Below are 26,176 nucleotides of genomic sequence, written 5' to 3'. Positions count from 1 at the left end.
TTTACTCTATAGCAAATAGCGAAAAGATAGGAGAGAAAAGTTGAATGTAAAAACAAGACTGAGGGCGGCCCTGGTGGCGCAGCGGTTTAGCGCCACCTGCAGCCCAGAGTGTGATCCTGGAGACCCGGGATCGAGTCCCACATCAGGCTCCCTGCATGGAGCCTGCTTCTCCCTCCGCCTGTGTCTCTGCCTCTCTCTCTCTCTCTGTGTCTCTCATGAATAAATAAATAAAATATTTTTAAAAATAAATAAATAAATAAAAATAAAAACAAGACTGAAAAAGGAAACAATCAATAAAACTAAAAGGCAACCTATGGAATGGGAAAAGATATTCACAAATGACACATCAGATAAAGGACTAGTTTCTAAAATCTATAAAGAACTTATTAAACGCAACACTCAAAAAACAAAAGATCCAGTCAAGAAATGGGCAGAAGACATGAACAGATATTTCTCCAAAGAAGACATACAAATGGCCAACAGAAAAAAAAATGGCTAACAGACACATGAAAAAGTGCTCAACATCACTCAGCATCACTCAGCATCATATCATATCATTTGATATGATACAAATCAAAACTACAATGAGATACCACCTCATACCAGTCAGAATGGCTAAAATGAACAATTCAGGAAACAACAGATGTTGGTGGGAATGCGGAGAAAGGGGAACCTTCTTACACTGTTGGTGGGAATGCAAACTGGCGCTGCCACTTTGGATAACAGCATGGAGACTCCTTAAGAAGTTAAAAATAGAACTACCCTATGACCTAGCAATTGCACTACTAGGTATTTATCCAAAGGATACAAATATAGTGATTTGAAGGGGCACATGCACCCCAATGTTTATAGCAGCATTGTCCACAACTGCCAAAATATGGAAAGATCCTAGATATCCATCAACAGATGAATGGATAAAGATGTGGTATGTTTACACACACACACACACACACACACACAGGAATATTAGCCATCAAAAAGAATGAAATCTTGCCATTTGCAATGATGTGGATAGAACTACAGGGTATTATGCTAAGCAAAATAAGTCAAAGAAAGACAAATATTATGATTTCACTCATATATGCAATTTTTAAAAAATCTTTAAAATTTGTTTGAGAGAAAGAAAGAGAGTGTACAAGTAAGCGCAGGTAGGAGCAGTGGGAGAGGGACAGAGAAACCTTAGCAGACTCTTTGCTGAAGTCGGAGTCCCATGTGAGGTTCAATCTTGCAACCCTGAGAGCATGACCTAAACTAAAACCAAGAGTCAGTTGTTTAACCAACTATGCTACCCAGGAGCCCCTCACTCATATGTGGAATTTAAAAAAAATCAAACAGATGAACATAGGGGAAGAGAAAGAAAAGTAAGATATATACAGAGAAGGAGGCAACCATAAGAGGCTCTTAACTATAGGAAACAAACTGAGGGTTGCTGCAGGGAAGGAGGGTGGGTGGATGGGTAACTGAGTGATGGGCATGAAGGAGGGCACTTGATGTAATGAGCACAGGGTGTCATATGAAACTGATGAATCACTAAATTCTACCCCTAAAACTATTAACACACTATGTGTTAACTAAATTGAATGAAAAAAACCCACAGAAAACAAAAAACAAGACAGAAGATCCAGAGAGAAATAAAGGAGATGTCATTAAAAGACCATAGACAATGTGATTATATCTCAACTCCCCTCTATCCCCCACAAAAAAGGTTGAGAGCTGAAAAACTGCAGGTCATTTAAAATATTTATCATATAGCATAATACTCATAAACACAATTTTCAGAAAATAAAATATCTTATATTTTAAAACCCTGTCATTTCTAAATATCTGACTTCATTACAAAGAACGGATTCATACTGAGTGAGTCACTGGGGAAGCCTTTAAATCTAAAGTTTTTTTTTTTTTTTTTTTTTAAATTTTTATTTATTTATGATAGTCACACAGAGAGAGAGAGAGAGAGAGGCAGAGACATAGGCAGAAGGAGAAGCAGGCTCCATGCACCGGGAGCCCGACGTGGGACTCGATCCCGGGTCTCCAGGATCGCGCCCTGGGCCAAAGGCAGGCGCCAAACTGCTGCGCCACCCAGGGATCCCTAAATCTAAAGTTAAATAATGTTTCTATATTAGAGATAAAGATGTAACCTCATAAGTTCATAGGTTCTTAAAAGGAAAACTAATAGTATAATAAAACAAAATAGTTAACTCTAAAATGCAACAAAGTATGATATGTGTTACATTTCAAAGTACCTAAGACAAGATTCATACTCTTATACCAAAAAAGCATGATCAGCACAATTTGTTTTTCTGTTTTAATGATAATGAACAATTTTAGAGACTGAGAATAATTTTTCACTTTCATGTAATTAAGTAATATTTAATAAGGGATCTCCTCCCTTATCATCAAGTTCAGATCATTTATCATTACAAAAAATGTTAGTTAAGTCTTCAATGATCATCAAGCAAGGGAGAATTAACAGGCTAAATAAAAGGATCTTTTGAATAAACTTGACACTTACCAATAATCCACAGTATAAGTAGATAGTCTATTCTTTCAAGGGCTGGCCCCATTGTGTTTTTTTTATCCTCATTGTAGACAAGAGAGTATAGGTTTAATAACAGCAGGAATGTGAAATATGATGCTCCATGAATAATAAATTTCATAAAAGGAGTGTGAATGATTCTGCCAAACTGAGATTTGGGGGCTATCAAATAACAAAGTGACAAAACTGGCCAAAAGATGCCCACTGTCAAAACAGTCATTATCTTCTTACAGGTGGGCTTACGTCGGTAACCTGACATCTGTCCAAACCAAACAGTGTTCAGGAACTGCTGGCAGTTAGACTGTGAGACAAACTGAAAAGGACACACACATATACAAAATAAAGAAAAGAAAACCTGTAAATATAATCAATCATTATTTATTTAATTTATTTAATTGATATTCAAAGGTTTAATAATAGCTTAAAATCAATTCTATACAGTCCACATAATTTTTTTTTCATTTTTCTTACATGTAATAAAAGAGTACAGAGGTTGAGAGCATAGACTGGACCCACACTAACCTGGATTCAAATCCAGGCTCTGCCACCTAATAATTGACTTTGAGCAAGTCTTTAAACTTTAAGCCTCAAATTTACCATCTATAAAATTGAGATAATAATAATCTCTACTCATAAACTTGTCAAAGCTCTTAGAATAGTGCCTGATTCATAGCATGTAGTATATAAGTATTAATGATTAGTAATAGCTTAGTTAGCCATTTTGCAAAATTTAATTTGTAGAGACTCTCATAACGTTTGTGAAATTTCAAAGTTAACAACCATAAACCAAAGAAAAAAGCTTGTCTAGAAGAAGTGCTGATTTCAGTTATAAGAAATCAAGACGCTAAGATAGTAAAGCAATCCAAGTCTAAACATCAGATTTATATTCCATGAAAACACTGAGATTTTCTTAAAATATATTATATTCTTAAAGCTGCTTATTACTGAATTTTGTGTAAGAAAAAAAAAAGGAAAAATATTGCCTGTAAATAAGAGGGAAATTCTAGTTCACGTACAGGAATCAATTTATCAAAGTTTACAAAGCTTCTTAGTTTATTAATTTCAGAAGCAGTATCTTCCCAATATAACGCTCATGTTGTGAAGTTTAACTTAAGGATTCTGGTAACTCTGGATACAATAATGTGATCAGGTTTGAAATTACCAAAGCACAAGTAATGATAATGTCATTCAGATATCTAAATACTAATTGGTCAATCTTCCGTTTTAAAATGATTTATCCTGGGTGCCTAGGTGGCTCAATCCGTTAAGTGTCTGTCTCTTGACTTTGGCCCAGGTCATGATCTCAGGATTGTGAGGTCGAGCCCTATGTTGGGCTCCATGCTTGATGTGGATACTGTCTTCCTCACCACTCCCCTCTAAAATAAATAAGTACACATATAAATAAAATTATTTATCCTGAGACAGAATATTATTTGTAGAATATAACACTCCAGTAATACACACACACACATATATAGGCACGGTTTTTGTTGTTTATTGTGCTTATTAAGAAATTTCCTGAGCAGCCCGGGTGGCTCAGCAGGTTCATGCTGCCTTCAGCCCAGGGCGTGATCCTGGAGACCCGTGATCAAGTCCCACATCGGGCTCCCTGCATGGAGCCTGCTTCTCCTTCTGCCTGTGTCTCTGCCTCTCTCTCTCTCTGTCTCTCATGAATAAATAAAATCTTAAAAAAAAAAAAATTCCCTAAAATTCTATACTTGTGTTTGGTAGTTAAATCTTACTTCATTCTTCATTCTTCTGCTCAAATTCCCATGCTCTTAGGGGATCTTAATTTGCCTCTCAAGATGAAATACCAGAGACAGAAATAGGTTTTCCTCTCACCAACTACCCAGTTTAGTAGCATCTCAAATTTAGTGGTTTCTCCCTTCACCCCAGTATCAAAGCAATTTCAGAGCTGACTTCTGCCATCCCTCTACATAATGGTGATTTAAGTAACAGTAATGTTAAATATATAATTTGAAAAACAAAATTTCAACTGGAAATGTTCTAAGTCTGTGGTGGTTTTAAAATATTGATATAAATCAGCAGACTCCTCTCATCAAGAGGTGGGTTATCAGTATTTCATACCCTTCAATTCAACAAGGCTGTGATTACTTTAATCAGTAAATTCTGGAAGAAGTGATACTATGTGACTTCTGCAGGTAGGTTTTCTTTGTTTTTTGTTTTAAAGATTTTATGTATTTATTCATGAGCAACACAGGGAGAAAGGCAGATACAGGCAGGCTTTGTGCAGGGAGCCTGATGCAGGACTTGATTCCAGGACCCCGGGATCACGACCTGAGCCAAAGGCAGACACTCAACCACTGAGCCACCCAGGCACTCTGACTGTGGTAGGTTTTAAAACAAGATTCCACCTTGTTTGAGGAACACTTGCTCTTGGAGTATAAAGCGACCTACTACCTGAAGTTATCATGCCATGAAGAAGCCCAGGTTAATGTAGGCACTCTAGGCGGCCCTGAGAGGCTTCTTAGACCATCTCCTCACAGTCAACCCACCATGACTCCTGTAGTAAGTGCTCAGGAGGCCCACCTGCCATGGATCCAACCAGCCCACCCAAGAGCTCTTGGCTGGAGTCCTCAGCTGCTGCTCAGGCCCCAGACATTTGAGTGAAGAAGCCTCCAGATGATTGTAGCCACCAGTCATCTGAGCTATGTCAGAGACCCTAGACTAGTGGTAATTCATCCTTGCTGTGCCCTTTCCTAATTCCTGGCCTACACAATCCAAGAGCATAATAAAATGATTATGAAATGATTATAAATGATTGTGAAATATATAGTTTTATGCCACTAAGTACCAGGAGTTTGTTATTTAGGACAGATTGCCTAAATAAAGTCTACCAACTATGTGGGAAGATATTATCCTCCCCTTTGATCATATCTAGAAATCTAGTTTAAAAAATTACATTTTCATTCACTCTTAAAATTACAGAGTTACAGAGTATTTCCTTTCAAATAAAAATATTACTACTACTTCTTGTTTCCTTTTCTTGCATCTTCTTTAGAATGGAACATTTGGAAAAAAAAAAGAGAGAGAGAGAGAGAATGGAACATTTGGTTATATGTGTGAGTCCCTCAGGGATCTATATCTATATCTGTATCTGTATCTATCTCCCATTTGGAAACTGGCTCTTAGTTTTTCCTTCCCTAACCAGGATAATCTCAGGTCTTTCCACCTTTCTTTGAAGTTCTTTTTCCAATCACATAAGTTAATTTTGTATCTTGTTATCTCTTTATTCTAGCATTTTCTAGTATTTCATGTCTATTTTAGGTTGTGGAATATACAGAAGTAAATAATTCAACCTAAGATCTCGTCAAAATGTATGTTAGAGGAAGATTACATCAGGGGTTCTATATTTTTTCTATTTATGCACATTAGTGTTGTGTTTCCTTTTTAAGCACACAGGTATGTTGTTGATTTATAATCTTATAGTTATACTAATCCAAGTTCTTGTATTTAATTTTTTCCTATAAATGTTTTACCTTAATCAAGAACTTTATAGAGTACTAGAAAAAGCATAGGATTTGAAGCCAGAGATCTGGATAAGCGATATACCACGTAGGTACGTTAAAATAAACATCTTAAAATTCCTGTACCAATTTCCTGAGTTACAAAACCATTGTAAGGCTCAAATTTTCAATCAAATCAATACAAAATTCTGCTTCTAGTACCAAAGGACCTATATCTTTCTTCCTACCATTATCTGTCTCAGGCCCCATTTTTATACTAATACAAACTTGATAAGCAAGTTTTATTCCAACATCTATATTGATAACAAAAAATAATGGGTCTTAGGGGCATCTGGGTGGCTCCATTGGTTGAGTATCTGACAAGTTAATTTAGCTCAGGTCATGATCTCAGGGTTGTAAGATGGAGCTCTGCAATGGTTCTGTACTAAGTGCAGAATCCCCTTGTCCCTCTCTCTCTGCCCTTTACCCTCTCTGTGCTCTTGCTCTCACTCTCTAAAATAAATAAATAAAATCTTTAAAAAAAAATAATAGGTCTTAGAAAAAAATCTTAAAAGTACCATTTACCAACACCTCGTACTACCAACTGGATATCATTACTTACATATAAATACCCATGCTTAGTAATATATCTCAAAAAATGAAATTTAAAATGCATACTTTCCTTCTTCAAGTTCCTGAATCTATATTGTGTGTGTATATGGGGATTAGATAGGTATTTCCCTTAATAGGAAGGGTGATGCCAGTAGAGCCAGATTCAACTTAGTTACCATATCATGTGCCTCTCCACCTTTGAGTTTCAATGAATTAACAAATAAGAACCAGGAAACACAATATCTAATAGTTTATTTTTAAGCAGAAAGGCGCTATTACTATAGAAAGCACTATTTATTACCAGATCAACGAAACAAACCTATGACAGACAAAAGAGAAGATGGAAACATTACTATGAAAGTATGTAGTATACAAGATCTTACCTAACTAGCTACTATTTGGCAAAAACATTAACACTCATATTATAATTAATATTATTAAAAGCAACTTGTATCAACTATACTTCAATTTTTAAATTTTATTATTTATTTATTTTTAAAAGATTTTATTTATTCATGAGAGACACACAGAGAGAGACACAGACATAGTCAGAGGGAGAAGCAGGCTCCCTGCAGAGAGATCGATATGGGACTTGATCCTAGGACTCCGGGATTACGCCCTGAGCCAAAGGCAGACACTCAGCCACTGAGCCACCCAGGTGTCCCACTTAGATTAAAAAAAAAAAAAAAAAAAAAAAGTGGTAAAACTTTCCTTGAACCTAAAAACAATAATGGCAACAGTCACTTATTGAGTATTTGTTTAATGCCAGCATTCATTGTACTAAACTTTAAAAGTACATATCTTTGGGGGGCCTGAGTGTCTCAGTCAGTTAAGCATCTGCCTTCAGCTCAGGTCATGATCTCAGAGTCCTGGGCCCCATATGGGGCTTCTAACTCAGCGGAGGGTCTGCTTCTCCCTCTCCCTCTGGCCCTCATCCCTGTTTGTGCTCTCGCTCTCTCTGTCTCAATAAAAAAAAAAATCTTTTAAAAAAATCTTTTAAAAAACAGTGATAGTAGAGTACATATCCTTAATTAATTCTTAATTGCTCTGAGCTACTATACTACTGTGGAAGAAATAATTCTTTTTTTTTTTAAAGATTTTATTTATTTATTCATGAGACACACACACACACACACACACACAGAGGCAGAGACACAGGCAGAGAGAAGCAGGATCCATGCAGGGAGCAGGATGTGGGACTCGATCCCGGCACTCCAGGATCACACCCTGGGCTGAAGGCAGGCGCTAAACTGCTGAGCCACCCAGGCATCCCAAAATAATTCTTTTTTAAAAGATTTATTTATTTTAGAGAGAGAGAGAGAGAACACTAGAGGAAGGGGCAAAGGGAGGGGAAGAGAGAACCCCAAGCCAATTCTGCACTGAGCAGAGAGCTGGGCTTGACCTCACAACCCTGAAATCACGACCTGAGCTGAAACCAAGAGTCAGATGCTTAACCGACTGTGCCACCCAGGCACCCTGGAAATAATTTATATATGACACAGAAAATCTCATACCTCCTTTTGGTTATATTTGATAGCAAGTTTTAGACGACTTAAATTCATTCTTTCTTCTAGTAATCCCCGTTTGTCAAGAGGCTCATCATTAGATGTATGGTTTAGAATAACTTCCAATTCTCTTGAATTCCGGGCTTGTGCAAGCAAATCTTTAGCAAACATTTTGCATTGCCGGGCTAGTTCCTCATAATCATTCCTGTAAAATGCAACAATCTATTATTAGAAATGTCACTTGCAGCTTCTAATTAAGCTGTTTTCAGTAGAAAATTATTTACTCAGCAACATTTTAATTCTGACAGGGTTTTATAAAATCTGAAGTCATTTTGTAGTGATGATCAAAAGAACTTACTGATACATAAACCCTCAACAGCTTTGGGGAAAACTGTAACACAATTATGTTCCCTGTGTTCATACTGATCATTTTAGATGAGCACAGTATTTCCTTATATACACTGATATTCCTAGAAATTTGGGTTATAGTTGTCAATCAATTCTTAAATCATTTGCCCTTATTCTCTGTAAGTTTGGTATCAAACTTCCTTCTTATATTACTTATCTAAACAATAGATTATAATAATGCTATCCAATAAATATTACTATGTAACTTTTATTAAGGTGTTTTCAATAATAGTTTACAACATGTTTTATACTACTTCTGATACTAAAATAGTATTCTGATTCACTTTTAAAGTGTTCAACAAAATTCAAGTTGGAAGTAAAAGACACTGAAATACTCCTAGCAAACAATTTTCTCTCATAATTATTATTCCTTGAAATTTAGAATTTAACTGCTGGTTAAAGATAGGCTTAAATCAACCAACTTATGAGAAATTAAGAAGTTTTAGCAGATATCCTCTCTAAGAACATCAGTTATATTAAAATTATGTCTTAGTGTTAATACCTTAAAAATAAAGTTAGAAATAAATATGAGTCAATTGGGGTCAGATTTCATAAAATAATTCTTATTCAGTTTTTTTCTCCTTAATGACAGAGGAAGGGAAAATAGAAAAATTTTCCAAATGATTAATCTTCTATACAATGAGATTTTCCATGAACAGAAAATTATCAAAGAATTAAAAACTTTTCCTTACAGAGTAAATTTTTCTCATCTACTCTTTGCATTTCCTACATAACCAAAACTACCTAAAAATAGTAATTGGATTTCTTTAATAATTGAAGTATTACTGCTTCTTGGTCTAGGATCTAATTATAGATGAGAATATTCATCAAAAGTGTGTATTAGCAAAAAAAAAAAAGTGTGTATTATTACAAAGTGGTTTCATCTTAAACACTGACACACCACTAAATTCAGTAAAGTTAATATATTTTATTAATTTAATTTTCTTAATCTTTAATAAATTACTAGAAGACTAATTAAGTGGCTGTGTAGTTTGGATAGAAATATAGTAGACTAGAAGCCAGAAGTCCTATGTTCTAGTTATAGCTGCTGCTAACTCTATTCCTAATCAGATGCTGATATCAGGAAGATATCTAACCTACATAGATCACTTTCCCTGTCTATGAAAAACAAGGGGACTGAAGTAAATGAATTCTATAATCACTTCAAAATCTAACTTTATTATCCTATGATTAAATAATCATAGCAGTTGCTTCAAACCCTTTTAGGAAGGAGTTGAATGAATTCTCTTTTATAAGGTAACTGAGAATTCTAATTGTAAGATAATAAGATTATAAAATAGCAAGCTTTTCAGATTTAAAAGGAATAATTTATAACAGCTCATGTGCTAATAAAGTTAAAAGTAGCAATAAGTTACATTTTACCAATGTCTTATGTGTTTCTCAAAGTATATACTTTATTTCCTATTGAGTTTAAATAAATTTTAATTTATTCAAATTGGAATATAGTAGTTCCAAACTTGAAAACTTATAAATAGGAATATTTAAAAAGTTTCTAGAACTCAGAGCTATCAAGAACACACTATAAACTGCTGTTAAGGCATAAGAAAACTGCCAGCTTCTTATCACCCTTTCAGGAAGAAGTTTGACTCTTTCCATCTTGTCAAGTCACTAGAGGAGTACAAGGCAAAGACATGGGGCTCCCACAGCAGCTAGACTTAAAAGGAAAGTAGAGATAGGTATAATCTGCCCCCCAGAAACCTCACAGCAAGAATTGGCAAGAATGATCAATTTCTCCTTCTTTGGGGGGGGTACCAGGGATACTTTAACATAAGGGAAAGTCTCAAAGTTCCACAAGTCTAAGGACTTCTTTTTTTAATGTTTAAATTAGTTATTAATAGGCTGTTTTTTCACAGCCTTTTTTTGGTCCTCTACCCTAACTCTCTAAGGGACATTTATAACCATTCTTTATGCCAAAACTACATTTAACTCTTCACTTCAGAGTAAAACTCAGAGGGATGAATGGATCCATCCCTCTTAATTAGTAGTATTTTATTTTTAAGTCTACATGCTATGTGTCTCCTAATAGAAAAATCTCACCAAACAGTGAAAAGGCACTATATCTGTGTATGTGTGTGTGTGGGGGGGGGGGGGGGGGGAAGGGATGTCCACGACACACGGAAACCATTCTATATGCTTCCGAAAGTTATGAAAGATCAGGCTCCAAGGATGATTATACAATCTGGAAACAAGGGGAGGTGGGATAGAGAACAGTTACAAATTTCCTCTTGCTTAAGGCTACCACTCCCACTACTCTTCACTGTCTTAGAACTCCTTTGGCAACATTAAACAAAGGGGAACCGTAGGGATGGTGCAAGAATTTCAAAGGGCAGGTGGGGAAGAAGCTACCTAAATAACACCTAAATAACACCAACGTCTTTTCCATTGAATCTGAAGGAAAATCCCAAATAGGTAGCAGCAAGGTCTGGTCATCTTGTTTCAAAAGTAAATAAATACAAACATTAATTTGGTCTATGAAAAAGCCCAGGGTGAAGGGATTCTGAAAAAAAAAAAAAAAAAAAAGATATAATTTACAATTTCCATTCATTCCCACCTGAATTCCACCTCCACAAGGCTTAATTCTTTTAAATCAGCACTAAGTTCAAATGCTCTCAGAATTGGATCCTCCTCTGTTAACATTATTAGAGCTGGACTGGCCAAACAGCGATATATATCAAGACGAAACCTGTGATAAAATTTGATTCCGTAATGTAAAATAAATGTATTATACACATATAATTAGTATTTTTAACCTACAATTTTCATAAATTTAAAAGTAAAATACTACAAAATTAAAAGAAACTAAAACAACTATAATATACTTATTACAGGATAACCTGCATAAAAAGAAAGACTTAAAAAATAAGTCTTTGTATTCTTCAATCCAATTAAATTAAAAAATTTCTTTCCTGAACCCATATTATTTTAAATAAAATAGGCTAATAACTAATACATTTTGAATATGATATGAATCATAAAATTTTTCCTTCCTCAGTGATAAGACTACATTAATATGCTAGATATGTATTACACATGACTCATTCAATCAGGTCATTTTTTTTTTCAACCAGGTTTTTTTTTAAAGATGTTTCAAATCTTAAGAATGAAATCATTCATTTATGCTTAATCTCTAGCTAACAGGAAAGCACACTCCTTTACCTTCTGTAAACTAGTTAAGCTTCATATTCAATACCTAAGTAGGAAGCAAACCCAAAAAATTTTGCTATAAGTCTTTCATTTATAAGCATATACTTCTTAATTTACAAATTTGGTATATTATATAATATATATTTTCTTCTAAACATAAATTTAATACATGTTTGTTATTTAAAAAAAGGAAGCAGTTTAGAAACATGATGGTCCCCAGTTCTCCTCCTTCCACCAAATCTACTCTTCAAGGAATGGTCACATTACAGGGAACTGTGAATATCCTTGATACTTTCAATTCACCTACAAACATAATCAGATATACTACATAAAGCAGCAACTCTTTCTATGCCACTACACATAGAGTCATGTCATTTTTTTTCCCAAAACTGGATGGTTCCCCATTTAATGGCAGCTCATCAGATCTCCATTAATGGAAATTTTAGTTGCTTCTAATGTACTTCTATAAATAACGCAGCAATGAATATTCTTTAGTTCACATATCCTTTGCACACTTAGAATCGCTGGATATAATGGCATATGTGTTTTAAATTCTAATAGATGCTTCCAAAGCACTAACAATAAGGAGAGATCATTTTCTCCTACATTATCATTAATATTTTGCCACTCTAAAAGATGAAAAATGGAATTTTATCTGAACTTCTTTAGAAGCTTAAGCATCATTAGGAAATGATATCCATTTATCATTATCCATAAATGGATCCATTAGTATCCATTTATACTACTTCTGTAAACTCTTGTTCATTTCCATTAGCCTATTTTTCTCATAACTGTTTATTTTTAAAAATCATTTGTAAGATCTACATATCAAAGAAATTATCACTCTGTCTAGTCACAGTATTTTATATACTTTTTCCCCCAGTTTACTGTTTGTCTTTTTACTTTGTTTACAGTGGAATTTTCCTATATGGAAATTTAAATCTTTTATTTAAACAAACTTATTGAAATATTCCTTATTTACCATACAGGTTTCTGGTCTTACTAAAGATATAAAGGTAAATCATGCATAATGCATTTTTAAGAAAATAATATTTATGAAATCCAATTATAATTTAGCTGTTCAATAAAACAAGTATAGTTACTGTATCTGAAGTATGGATTTCTAAAGAGATATTTGCCTACACCAAAACTGTCCAAAAATTTGAGAGAAATATATGTAACTAAGCAACTTATCTTTGTTTCCATCAATATGTCTACATTAATTAATCTCATCAGTTTATTTCTAAAAATTACTTTTGTATTAACCAACATTATCATACTCAAAATATATTAAGGATTAATGACAAAGTGAACAGCAAGAGTGACTGCTAGTGACAGTGGTAAACAATTGTGCTAGAGTAATAATGGAGTGCTGTTGTACGGAAAGTACTTTGATGTACCTAACAAATAATGAGGCTGCCTCACTTTATAAAATCACTTTTGGTATTCAAAACACCATCAAAGTAATGATGGTGTGAGGAGGTAAGTGATTCTACTACACCAAAAATATGTATATAAGTGAACAAAATTACAGTTGACCATTGAACAACATGGGTTTGAACTGTGTGGGTTCACTTATATGTGGTTTTCTAAAATATAGTATAGTACTGTAAATGTATTTTGTCTTCTTTATGATTTTCTTTTCTCTAGCTTACTTATTATAAGAATATAGTACATAATATGTATAATATACAAAATATGTGTGAATTGACAGTTTGTGTTATTGGTAAGGCTTCTAGGCAACAGTAGGCTAATTAGTAGTTAAGTTTCTGCAGAGTTAAAAGATAGTAGATTTTTAACAGTATAAGGGGTTGGCGCCCCTAACTCCCACATTGTTCAAGGGTCAACTATATTTTTAAAAATCAGCCATTTCAGGTCATTGAAAATTATCTATTGAGATCAATTATTGAAAAATTTCTAGAGCTTCAAGCAAGAATGGTTTGAATCTGTGGTCTTCTTGCCTGAGGCTACTTTGATCACCTCTGCCTCCCCAGTTCAGTCATGGAGAACTGCAGTTTTCCAGCCTGAAGATGGTAAATCTGTACTTTTGTGCTTAATGGGGGGGAAGATCAATTCGATGGAAAGCAAAAACCTCCAGCTCAGCTGGTTGAAAGAGTTGGACTTGGAGGAGATGCGCAAGGAAAATTTGCAGATTTATAAGACAAATCTTGGAGTCTGAGTAGAGGCAAACAGCAGACCAATGAGAAACTTAACAGGGAGATCTTAGAAATGAAAAAAGCCATAAAATGACTCATATAAAGCTTTCAGAGATTTCTGGCTGACTAAAATATTAGATATATATGGAGAACATCAGATAGTTTGGTAATATGAAAAAGACAAGGAACTATTGAGAAATGGCTTCAACTTTGACTATATTCCCCAACTAACCACTCATCAAGAGACAGGACTCTTACAGTCTCAAAGTATATTAACATAAACTCCACCCAATCAGTGGCTCACCTATACAGATTCTGAAATGATCCTTAGGAATCAAACTAAAGATTAAAAATAATCAGGGTGCCTGAGTGTCTAAGTGTCCAACTCTTTGGTATCAGCTCAGGTCATGATCTCATAGATTGTGGGATGGAGCCCTGCATCAGGCTCTGCACTCGTGAGGAGTCTCCTTGAAGATTCTCTCCCTCTGCCCCTCCATCTAACTTATGTGTGTGTTCTTTCTCTAAAATAAAGAAATACATCTTTTTCAAAAATAAGAATCAGGGCAGCCCAGGTAGCTCAGCGGTTTAGCACCGCCTTCAGCCCAGGGCATAATCCTGGAGATCCGGGATCGAGTCCCACATCAGGCTCCCTGCATGGAGCCTGCTTCTCCCTCTGCCTGTGTCTCTGCCTCTCTCTCTCTGTGTGTCTCTCATGAATAAATAAATAAAATCTTTTAAAAAAATGAAAACAACTGTGCTTCAAAGTACATCATCAAAAAAGTAAAAAGGTAACTAATAGAATGTAAAAAAGATTTGCAAATCATGTATCTGATAAGGAATTCAGAATATATATTTAGAATATATATTTAAAAAAACTCTTGCAATTCAGCAATAAAAAGATAGATAACCAATCAAAAACTGGGAAACAGAAATGAATAGACATCTCCAAAAATGATAAGCAAATGACTGATAAGAACTTAAAATATACAATTTATATGAAATATCCAGAATAGGCAAACCTGTAAGAACAGAAAGTAAATTTAGTGATATCTAGCAGCTGAGTGACTGCTAATTAATATAATGTTTCTTTTTTTTTTTAAGATTTTATTTATTTATTCATGAGAGACAAAGAGAGAGGCAGAGACACAGGCAGAGGGAGAAGTAGGCTCCATGCAAGGAGCCCAATGCGGGACTCGATCCTGGGACTCTAGGATCACGCCCTGAGCCAAAGGCAAACACTCAACTGCTGAGCTACCCAGGCATCCCCAATATAGTGTTTCTTCTTGAAGTGATGAAATGTTCTGGAATTCAATAATGATGGTCAATGTATAACTCTATGAATATTATAAAATGGTGAATTTTAAAATTTATGAATTTATCTCAATAAATTATAACTCAATAAAGTTATTTTAAAAATACAGTATATCAAAAAAAATAAAAAATAAAAAAAAATAAAAAATAAAAATACAGTATATTCTCTGATCAATTAATTTAGAAATTAAATTACAAATCACCAGTAGAAAAAAATCTGGGACCACCCCAAATATGTGAAAGTACAACAGCACACTTTAACCCATGAATCAAGAGAATGAAAAGACAAGCTACAGGATAGGAGAAAATATTTGCAAAAAACATATCTGATAAAGGACTCTACATATAAAGTATACAAAGAACTCTTAAAACTCAACAATAAGAAAACAAACAATCCAATTTAAAAATAGGCAAGAGATATTAACAGACATCTCACAAAAGAAGATATGCAGATGACAAGCATATAGAGATGTACAATATCATACATCACTAGGGAACTGCAATCAAAGCAACAACGAGATACAAAACCATTTCATACCCATCAGAAAGGCTAAAATCCAAACCCTGACAGTATCAAATGCTAGTAAGGATATAGAGCAACATGAACCTTATTCATTGTTCTGAATGCTGAATGGTGCAGGTACTTTGCAAGACAGTTTGGCAGTTTCTTATAAAAGTAAACATATCCTTCACATATGATCCAGCAATCACACTTCTTAGTATTTATCTAATGAGTTGAAAACTTATGTCCACATGAAAACCTATACATGAATGTTTATAACAGCTTTATTCATAACTGCCAAAACTTGGAAGTAATCAAAATGTCTTTCAGTAGATGAACGGATGAACTGTAGTACCTTCCTACAATGGGGTACTGTTCAGTGTTAAAAAGAAATGTACTGGGGGATCCCTGGGTGGCGCAGCGGTTTAGCACCTGCCTTTGGCCCAGGGCGCGATCCTGGAGACCCGGGATCGAATCCCACATCGGGCTCCTGGTGCATGGAGCCTGCTTCTCCCTCTGCCTGTGTCTCTGCCTCTCTCTCTCTCTGTGACTATCATACATAAATAAATAAAAAAAAAATTAAAAAAAAATAAATGTACTGTCAAGCCATGAAAACACATGAAGGAAACTTAAATACATATTACTAAATGAAGGAAGTAATGTGAAAAGGCTACATATTGTATGATTCCAATTATGCCACATTACAGAGAAAAGTTAAAACCACAAAGATAGTTAAAAAAAAAAAATCAGTGTTTGCCAGCAACTACTATCATCATGCTACTACTATGCAACTACTACCATGCCATCAAGGCAAGGATATTCATTCTTACTAACTCACATTTAACATCACACTGGAGGTTACTAGGCAATGCAATAAGGCAAGAAAAATGAAGCCCTAAAGATTGGAAAAGAAGTAAAACTGTCTTTACCTACAGATGATATAATCTTATATATAAAAAATCTTTAGGAATCTAAAAAGCAAACAAACAAAAAACCCTATTAGAATAATTGAATTTAGCAAGATCACAAGATATAAAACCAGTATACAAAAAAAAAAAATCTGTTTTATTTCTATATACTAGCAATGAACCATCTGCAAATGAAATTAAGAAAGCAATTCATGTGCAATATAATCAAAACAAATAAAATACTTACGAATAAATTGTAAAAAAGAAGCAAAGACCCATACACTGAAGACTAGAAAACATTGCTGAAATTAGGAAAATCTAATAAAATGGAGAGATATACCATGTTTATAGGTTGAAAGACTTAATATTATTAAAATGGCAATTCTCTCCAAATTGGCTTAATGCAACCCCTCTTAAAAATCTAAGCAGGTGTTTTAAAAATTGATAACTCATTCTAAACTTTATTTGCAAATGCAAAGAACATAGTATAGCCAAAAATTAAAAAAAGATTTAAAATGACTTACATTACCTGATTTTATTTTACTTTGTTTCAAATTATATTTAAATTCCAGTTAGTTAAGATATAGTATAATATTAGTTTCAGAAGTAGAATTTACTGAGTCATCACTTACCTATAATACCCAATGCTCATCATAAGTGCCCTCCTTAATACTCATCATCCATTTAACCCACCCCCCGCCACCTCCCCTTGAGAAACTCTGTTTGTTTACTATAGTTAAGAATCTGTTTTATGGTTTGCATCTTTTTTTCCTTATGATGTTTCATTTCTGAAATTTTACATATAAGTGAAATCATATACATTATCTGACTTAAAAGCTTACTATAAAATTACAGTAATCAGGATAGACTGATATTGGTGTAATAGTCTTAAAGATTAATGGAACAAATTAGAGTCTAGAAATAAAACCACATATATGCTCAAATGATTTCTAAGGTGTAAAGGTAATTTACTGCCCCCAGTAAACAATATTCTTTAACAAATGATGCTAGAACAAATGATGGGATAGGCAAAAAATTAAAAAAGAACTTAGATCCTTATTTCACACATACACAAAAAATTATTCAAAATAGGTTATAGACTTAAATGTAAATTGTACAACTGTAAAATTTCTAGAAGAAAACAGGAGAAAGTCTTTGTGACCTTGGGTTGGCAAATATTTCATACATATGACATAAGAAACAATCTACAAAAGGCAAAAATGATAAAATGGGCCTCATCAAAATGAAAAGTTTTGCTCTTCAAAAGACACCAAGAAGAAAATGAAAAGACAAGTCACAGACTGTGAGAAGTTATTTGCAAAACATTTATCTGATAAAGGATTTGTGTCTGGAATATACAAAGAAAGAACTTTTGCAACTTAATAAAACAACTCAATTTTTAAAAATAAGCAAAAAATTTGAATAGATATTTCATCAAAGAAGATACATTAATGGCCTATAAGCACATGATAAGATGCTTGATATTATAAGGCATAAGGGAAATTCAAATTAAAACCACAGTGAGATCAATTGTGGTTTACACTTCTGCTAAAATGGCTAAGATAAAAATAAAACGAAATATAAAGTCTTGATGAGTATGTAGAGGAATTGAAAACATCATACATCACTTGTGAGAATGTAAAATGATACAATCACTTCGGAAAACAGTTTAGCAATTACTTAAAAAGTTAAACATACACTTCCATACAACGCAGCAATTCCAATCCTGGGTATCTACCCAACAGAAATAAAACTATATGTCCACACAAAGACTTATATGTGAATGTTCACTGCCAAAAACCAGAAACAACTCAAATATCCATCAACTACTGAATGGATAAACAAAAGATTCATCCTTACAATGATATACTACCTAACAACAAAAAGGAATAAACTACTGATATATGCAATATGAATGAACCTCAAAATATTATGCTGAGAGAAGCTAAAGACATAAGCCAATATATTGTATGATTCTATTTATATGAAATTTCTAGAAAAGAAAAAAATTATAGGTTTTAGACAGAAAAGAGATCTGTGGTTGCTTGGAGATAGGAATGGGAGCAGAGATTGACTATAAATGGCCATGACAAAATTTGATCCAATGATGGAAATGATAGAATATTGGATTCTGTTGATAGTGTACACCTGTATACATTTACTATACCTGTATACACTTACTGCAAATCATTAATTTCCATATTTTTTTAAAAAACTTTTTTTGGGTGCCTGGGTGGCTCAGTTGGTTAAGCAGCTCAGGGGTCTGGGATCGAGTCCCACGTTGGGCTCCATGATCACTGGGGAGTCTCCTTGAGGATTCTCTCTTTCCCTCTTTCTCTGCCTCCCCACTCCCCCAACCCCATTCATGGGCATGTGCTCTCTCTCTCTCTCAAATAAATAAATCTTAAAAAAAAAATTTTTTTTAAATAACTAGATAACTTTCTGGGGTTTGGGTTATATCCACACCAAGAAGAATATGGGAATTTGCAATTCTACATTGTTCAAAATACTTTTAAGACAGTAATTTCATATGGTTCAACCTAAATATTTGGACAACCATAAGAATTGGAGTAGATGAAACAAGATTAATATCAATAGGCAAAATTAATGAAATAGGGGAGGAATCTTGAATGGAATCTGTATAGATAGAAATCAGGACAGGAAATTTCAAACTTCAACATGTAACTGATGGAGACTAGTTTCCAATCTAACACTGCAGTCAAGAGTCACATTTCTAACCAATTAGAATTTTGGTCATTAAGGAGCAGATATAGACCCTCAAACTGATCATACTGGTTAGCTCCAGAGACAGGAGGAAAATTGACTGGGGAATGTCCAAGGTTAAATTAGAATTTTCACAGGGATTTGAAGATTTATTCACCTATTACTAGTGTAGTTAAATAAATAGCTTTCACATAAATGAATTCCATATCCCTAATATTACTCTAGCCTCATAGTTCACTGATTTCTCAATACCAAATCCTACTCTTCTAGTTAAATTGTACAAATTCAATTGCTTTCAAGGGTGAAGTGGGTAATAATACGAGTAAAGTTAACTGTACTTTGGGCTTACAGGCATTCAAACTCAAAACTATAAAAATCACTGTGCAGTTTATTTATTTTATTATTTATTTATTTATTTATTTATTTATTTATTTATTTATTTATGATAGTCAGAGAGAGAGAGAGAGAGGCAGAGACATAGGCAGAGGGAGAAGCAGGCTCCATGCAACGGGAGCCCGATGTGGGATTCAATCCTGGGTCTCTAGGATTGCACCCTAGGCCAAAGGCAGGCATCAAACCGCTGCGCCACCCAGGGATCCCCCACTGTGCAGTTTAAACAAAGCATTTCTTTTCTTTTTTTTTTTTTTTAACAAAGCATTTCTTGACTTAAAAACTTTGTCTTCCTTTGATAGATAATAAAGATTTCATACCTTCCCTTAAAATTACTTTAAATTTTACACCACATCAAATAATTGAGACTAAAACCAAATCACAGCAATTAATGAAAATGTTTTTCTAAACTACAATGGTCCATTATCTTTCCCTACTTCATTTAAAATTACCACCCCTTTGGGATGCCTGGATGGCTCAGTTAGTTAAGCATCTGCCTTTGGCTCAGGTCATGATCTCAGGATCCTGGGATGGAGCCTCTTGTCAGGCTCCTTGCTCAGCGGGGAGTCTGCTTCTCCCTCTTCCTCTGTTCATGCTCTCTCCCATCTCTCTCCCTCAAATAAATAAATAAAATCTAAATAAATAAATAAATAAATAAATAAATAAATAAATAAATAAATAAGAGAAAATTATTACCCCTAGACCTGATCAACACCTAGAACTGCAGCATCTCTAAAATTTAAAAGCCAAAAACTTTATAAATACAGATTGCCTCACTTCCTCATTGCCAGTATATTGGCTTCTCAAGATCATCAAAACCTTTACCCATATCTCTTTTTACTCATTTTGTTAGCTTCCTTTTCTTCAGCAAGTCTACTTATCAATTCCTAGAAATGACTTGTAGCCAGAGCATTTTGATATTCACTATAACTGTTTTCCTAAATATCAATAACAAATTCTCTAAAACTTTTCTGTAAATACACCACACCGCTCAATGTTCCCTAAATAAACCACAATCAAATACTGTATTTTCTGCATAAAACAAACTTTTTATTTTTTTAAAAAAATGTATTTATTTGTTTGAGGGGGGATGCAGTGGAGGGGTAGGAGGAGAGAGAATCTCAAGCAGACTCCCCACTGAGCACAGAGCCAACACGGAGCTGCATCTCATGACTCTGAGATCATCTCCTGAACCAAAATCAAAAATTGGAGGCTTAACCAACTAAGCCACTTAGGTGCCCCTCTTTTTTTTTATTCATACCTAAAGACCAAGCTCAAGCCACAGCTCCTTTAAAAGCTTACAGAACAAAGCTTTTTCCCCATCTGAAACCAAGGCAGACTTAGTGTTCTTTCTAGCCCCAACTCCTCCAACCTCAGCTGCTTCAACTATATACATATTTAATAAGCATACAATTTGGAAATATTTATATTTAATATTAATGAAGAAGTTTAAAACTAGAAGAAGCCTTAAAGATCATTTCTTCTTGTCATTTTACAGACTAGTCATTTTAAAACTAAAAAGGTAAATGATATAGCCATAGCTTTCAACCAGACCTTATAAAAAAACAACACAGGTCTTACTGTAAATAAACTTATAAACAGAAAAAATTTCTAGTCCAACCTCTGCAAATAAACATTAAATTGATTCCCAGGAGACTTTCTCCATTTATGGATCTGTGACTGTCAATCCACCAAAGATCTCTCCTTAAAGTAAGGAAGGAGGAGTGAGGGTGAATAGCTTACAGCTTTAAAGCTAATTTCACATACTATAAAAACAGTCTGTCAATGGGCTGCTTAGGACTTCCAGACCAGTGCTCACTTCAGCAGCACATATACTAAAAATAGGACTTCCAGACCATATTTTCCACAGTACATGTTACACTTGATATAATTTCAACTATATTTTATTACTACATAGATTATATACAGTATAAGTATAAAGGTTTATGCTAAAAATTAGATTCTCAAGTCTAGCCCAAAACCGTATTCAACATGCCCACATGCATGATTTTGCTCAACCTGTCCAAGATGGGGTACTTTCTTATTCATTTTCTCCTCAGTTGTTCTTAATATTTTGACTAAGGAGAAAGGGAAGAGAAGGAGACTTAAATATTGTGTGGGAGGGGAAGTAAGAGGCATAACAAGTCAAAAATTAAGTCAGATGGAAAATACTTATTTTCTTATAAATAAGAAGGGATATCTCCATTCCTTTTACTATTTGGAAATTCTCTTAAATTAATAAACTCTGATTTAAAAAAGTATATAGTGTCTTCATGCCCCACCAGCAGAAGTATGAAGTAAACCTTATTCATAATTTGAAGGATTTTCCAAATTATGCATCATTTAGTAAATATTTTTTAAAAAGTGTAAAACTCATATTAAGCAAACAAACGAAAAGTTTAGCTTTCATAAGCCATTACACTACCATATTTCTTAAAAGGTGCATAGACAGAAAAATAACAAAAATCTCACTGATATACACTTTACTGTATCACACACCTATTTATCAAAACCTTAATTTTCTAACCTGGAATGTCGGAGGCTGTCCTTTTTGTTTTTTGCAGAACACAATGTGCATTCACAGCCAACTGCATGGGGCTTGGGTAGAGATACATCCTGTTTCAACAGCATTGTAAGAATTTCATAGTTGTTACGATGAGCAGCTAAAATGACAGGTGCAACATCCATAGTTGTTGAATATTCAGGATTCTGAATTCGCTCCATTAATTTCTGAAAAATATTTATATAAATGTTCAAAATTATTATTTGTGACTTCAAAACAACATATTTATCTGAAAATAAAATGAAAAAAAATCAGAAGGTACAAAGCATATAAGAATCATTTTTTTAAAAAATGATAACATTTTGCCAGTACTAAATATTTTTCAGAACCTGAAAACTCAATTTTAATTAATAAATGCAATATAATCATGACAGACAAAAATCTTCAACATTCATACAACTAGAGTTTTTTTCCCTAATAAAAAAGAAGTAAGGATAGCTAGAAAAATACTTTAGGAAAAAGTGTTTAATTTTCTCAAGATTATGGAAACATGCATGACAAGGATAAAGACAAGAATTGTAGAAAAAGAATATAAAAGAAAAAGGAAAAATGTTAAAAACAGGCAGAGTATATATAAATCATGAGAAAAACTTAAAAATTCCACCTCCGTGGCAAATCTTGCCACATTAATAGCAATGAAGCTGCTTGAAAGAAATAAGTAAATAGGAAGCACTCTTCATTCTGTATAATTCTCTACATATTCCCAATCAATACCTATACTATTTCCTGTTACAAATGCACAAAAACACTAACAATCATAACCACTCTTTATGAGTCCTAGAACTGTCAAGCACTTTACATTTATTATCTCATTCAATCCCCACAATAGCTTGCAAAATTGAATGGAGAAACTGAGGCTCAGAGAAATTAATGTGCCCAAGCTACAAAACAAGAGTGGCAAAATGCAGATCAGGACTCAGGTTTGTATTACACCAGAGCCTGAGCTGCTTTCCCTACATGGGCTCATGGGCCTGGTGATGGCATGACATGAGGAAAGAAACATTAGTAAATAAAGAATCAGGGTTAAATAAAAACGTTGATAGTTTTATGACTGTTGCATATTCTTCCCAATACTTCTCACTTTTTTACATGGGTTTTCCTGAGAGCTGTTTGATTCCATTGTATAAACTTATCAAGTTCACAGGGGTTTTTTTTTTGATAATTTTTATTAACATCATAAAATAGTATACACATATTACAAAATATCTGAAAAATACAGAAAAGCAGAAAGAATAAAAATTCCCATATCCCTACTATACAAAACACATTTTACAGTATCTCCTTCTAGTCTTTTATTATACTTCCTTTTAAGGACATCTTTGGCATAAGTGATTTGGCATCAATGATTAAAAACAATGGTCCTTAATATTTTGAAATTCAAGGACCCTTCTAATAATATCAAAAAACTACAGCCCAGAATTTCTGGGAAATAAAATTCATATATAGAATTTAGCATGTAATTTAAGAAAATTCATAGACCTTTGTTCAAGATATTTTGTTTTGCTTATTTAAATAACACTACCAAAAACATCTTTATGAATATAGCTTTTTGAAATTTAGGATAAACTCATTAACCACAGAACCCCTGAAGTACAATTATAGCTCTAAAGGTGATGAACAGTTTTGGAGCTTTTACTATATATGTTAGTAAAGTTCTTTTCAGTTTATATTATCAATAATATAAGAATGTACCCATTTCACATTCAAGGTTTACTCACCAGCACTAGGCATGGTCATTCTCAACTTATGAATGAAAAAAAATATGAAACATTCATTTACTCTCCTTTGATTACTGGTTAAGTTTAATATTTTCTGACATATGTAGCTTTTTCCCCTTCTTTTATGAATAGTTTCTTTATATAGTTCCCATTTATTTATTGGGAACCTCAAATCAATGAATTTATTTAAAAATTTAGTCCTTTCTCCCCTTTAAAACTGGTTATACAAAGAGAAGAAAATTGTATTTAAATAATGTCTTTATTTTTCCTAAAGAAAAAACATACTTGACTACACGAAAAACGTTAGAAGATTAAAATTCATAATTTCACTGTTCATAATATAACCTACATACTATCAAAAAAAAACCCCACCTGTATCTGAAAGTCAAAATTTGTCATAAGAATTTTAATAAGCTAAGAATATAAAATGAATTCATTGAAATGATTAAAAAAAGTATATAAAAATATTTGACATTGCCTGTCAAAAAGTGTTAGGGCTGTTAAAATGTGATCTTGCCATCACTAGAAGTACTCAAGCCAAGGCTGGATAGCCCTTTTCATTAGAGATGAAGTACAAAGTGTTCTCTCACTGAGTAGATGAAGTGTTCTCTCTGGCAGTATTCTCTCACTGCCAGAGCCTTAAAACTCAAGAGTTGACTGGTCGTGCTAATGGTGATGAATTAATGTCAGTCAGTTGCTCCAATATCCTAGCATTCTACACTCTACCCTCCCTGCCAAGAAAATAAAAGGGTAAAAAGGCTACATGGTGGAATAAGTATACCATAATCTAACCGTGACAAGACAGATGAAAGGGAAAGTTGAATAGAATTCTAGATATTTCTGATCATTTGGCAGGGGCTATATTCTTAGCCCTTTTTTCTCTGCTCCTGTTGGTTTCTTAAAACCACTTAAACTACTGGGTACTATCCTCTGTAGAAAGTCATGCTTACACAAACTTTGTAATACCTAAATGAAAGCAAAATGTTTCAGTTAATACATGATAAAGCATGCAAATTAGCAGAACTTCTCACTGATCTCAGATAATGGTAGATAATTCACAACTAATTTATAATTCTTTCTTTTCCTTTTAAGATTTTATTTATTTATTCATGAGAGACACAAAGAGAGGCAGAGATATAGGCAGAGAGAGAAGCAGGCTTCCTACGGGGAGCCTGATGCAGAACTTGATCCCAGGACTCCAGGATCAGAATCTGAACCAAAGGCAGATGCTCAACCACTGAGGCACCCAGGTGCCCCTATAAGTCTTTCTTAAAACAATTTTTTTCTTCAGAGGATAGCCAGTTTACACTACCAGCAATTATTTAAATGGCTTGTTTCACTACATCCTCACTTTAAATTTTGACATATAACAAAAATCTCATTTTTATTTTTTATTTTTTTTAAATTTTTATTTATTTATGATAGTCACACAGAGAGAGCGAGAGAGGCAGAGACACAGGCAGAGGGAGAAACAGGCTCCATGCACCGGGAGCCCGATGTGGGATTCGATCCCGGGTCTCCAGGATCGCGCCCTGGGCCAAAGGCAGGCGCTAAACCGCTGCGCCACCCAGGGATCCCAAAATCTCATTTTTAAAGCAGAATTTGGTTATTAGTGACTACCTTTCTAATTACAAAAGCAATATAGAAAAAGGGTTTAAGAAAAAAATATCCGTGGGACACCTGGGCGGCTCCGTGGTTGGGCTTCTGCCTTCGGCTCAGGACATGATCCTGGAGACCTGGGATCGAGTCCCACGTTGGGCTCCCTGCAGGAAGCCTGCTTCTCTCTATGCCTGTGTCTCTGCCTCTCTCTCTCTCTGTGTCTCTGTGTATAAATAAATAAAATCTTAAAAAAAAAAATCCTTAATTTAGCAATGAGTTGACTGCTGTTAGGTACCATTTTGCTATATTTCCATTCAGTTCCTTGTCTGTACATGTTTTTAACCTCATATTATATTATATGTCCAGATCATACTGTATGTCCAGTTTATTACTCCCATTTTTTCACTTCCTATGTTATATTTGTTCAGGTTCCTAAATATTCTTTTAAAAATGCCATTTTAATATATATGTAATTTTTATACTATTTCCAGTCTTTTATTTGGGAATGTTTAAATTGGGTTACATGGTTTTTTCATTGCAATAAGATCACAATTAACTTTTTTCTCCCCATTTCTGGCCAGTTCCTAAAGGAAGAAACACTAAGTTTAAGAA

The 26,176-nt window shown here is 34.0% G+C and overlaps 1 protein-coding gene across 6 annotated transcripts in view; it reads right to left on the bottom strand.

The window, feature by feature from the left end:
• TRPC1 (transient receptor potential cation channel subfamily C member 1) overlaps positions 1-26,176 on the bottom strand; it is a 65,925-nt gene that overhangs the window by 21,929 nt on the left and 17,820 nt on the right. For 5 of the 6 annotated variants that reach the window (XM_038571113.1, XM_038571110.1, XM_038571114.1 and 2 more), the window contains 4 exons: positions 22,212-22,414; positions 11,101-11,232; positions 8,130-8,325; positions 2,513-2,849 (listed from right to left, as the gene is read on the bottom strand). In XM_038571113.1, the coding sequence (XP_038427041.1) occupies positions 2,513-2,849; positions 8,130-8,325; positions 11,101-11,232; positions 22,212-22,414 (868 nt within the window). The remainder of the gene's footprint in view (positions 1-2,512; positions 2,850-8,129; positions 8,326-11,100; positions 11,233-22,211; positions 22,415-26,176) is intronic. The other variant, XM_038571112.1, reaches the window with a different exon arrangement.

This window comes from Canis lupus, chromosome 23, assembly GCF_011100685.1.
Source record: "Canis lupus familiaris isolate Mischka breed German Shepherd chromosome 23, alternate assembly UU_Cfam_GSD_1.0, whole genome shotgun sequence".
Taxonomy (NCBI): Eukaryota; Metazoa; Chordata; class Mammalia; order Carnivora; family Canidae; genus Canis; species Canis lupus.
The sequence above is the reverse complement of the archived record's forward strand: the minus strand, read 5'-3'. Positions and strand labels throughout refer to the sequence as shown.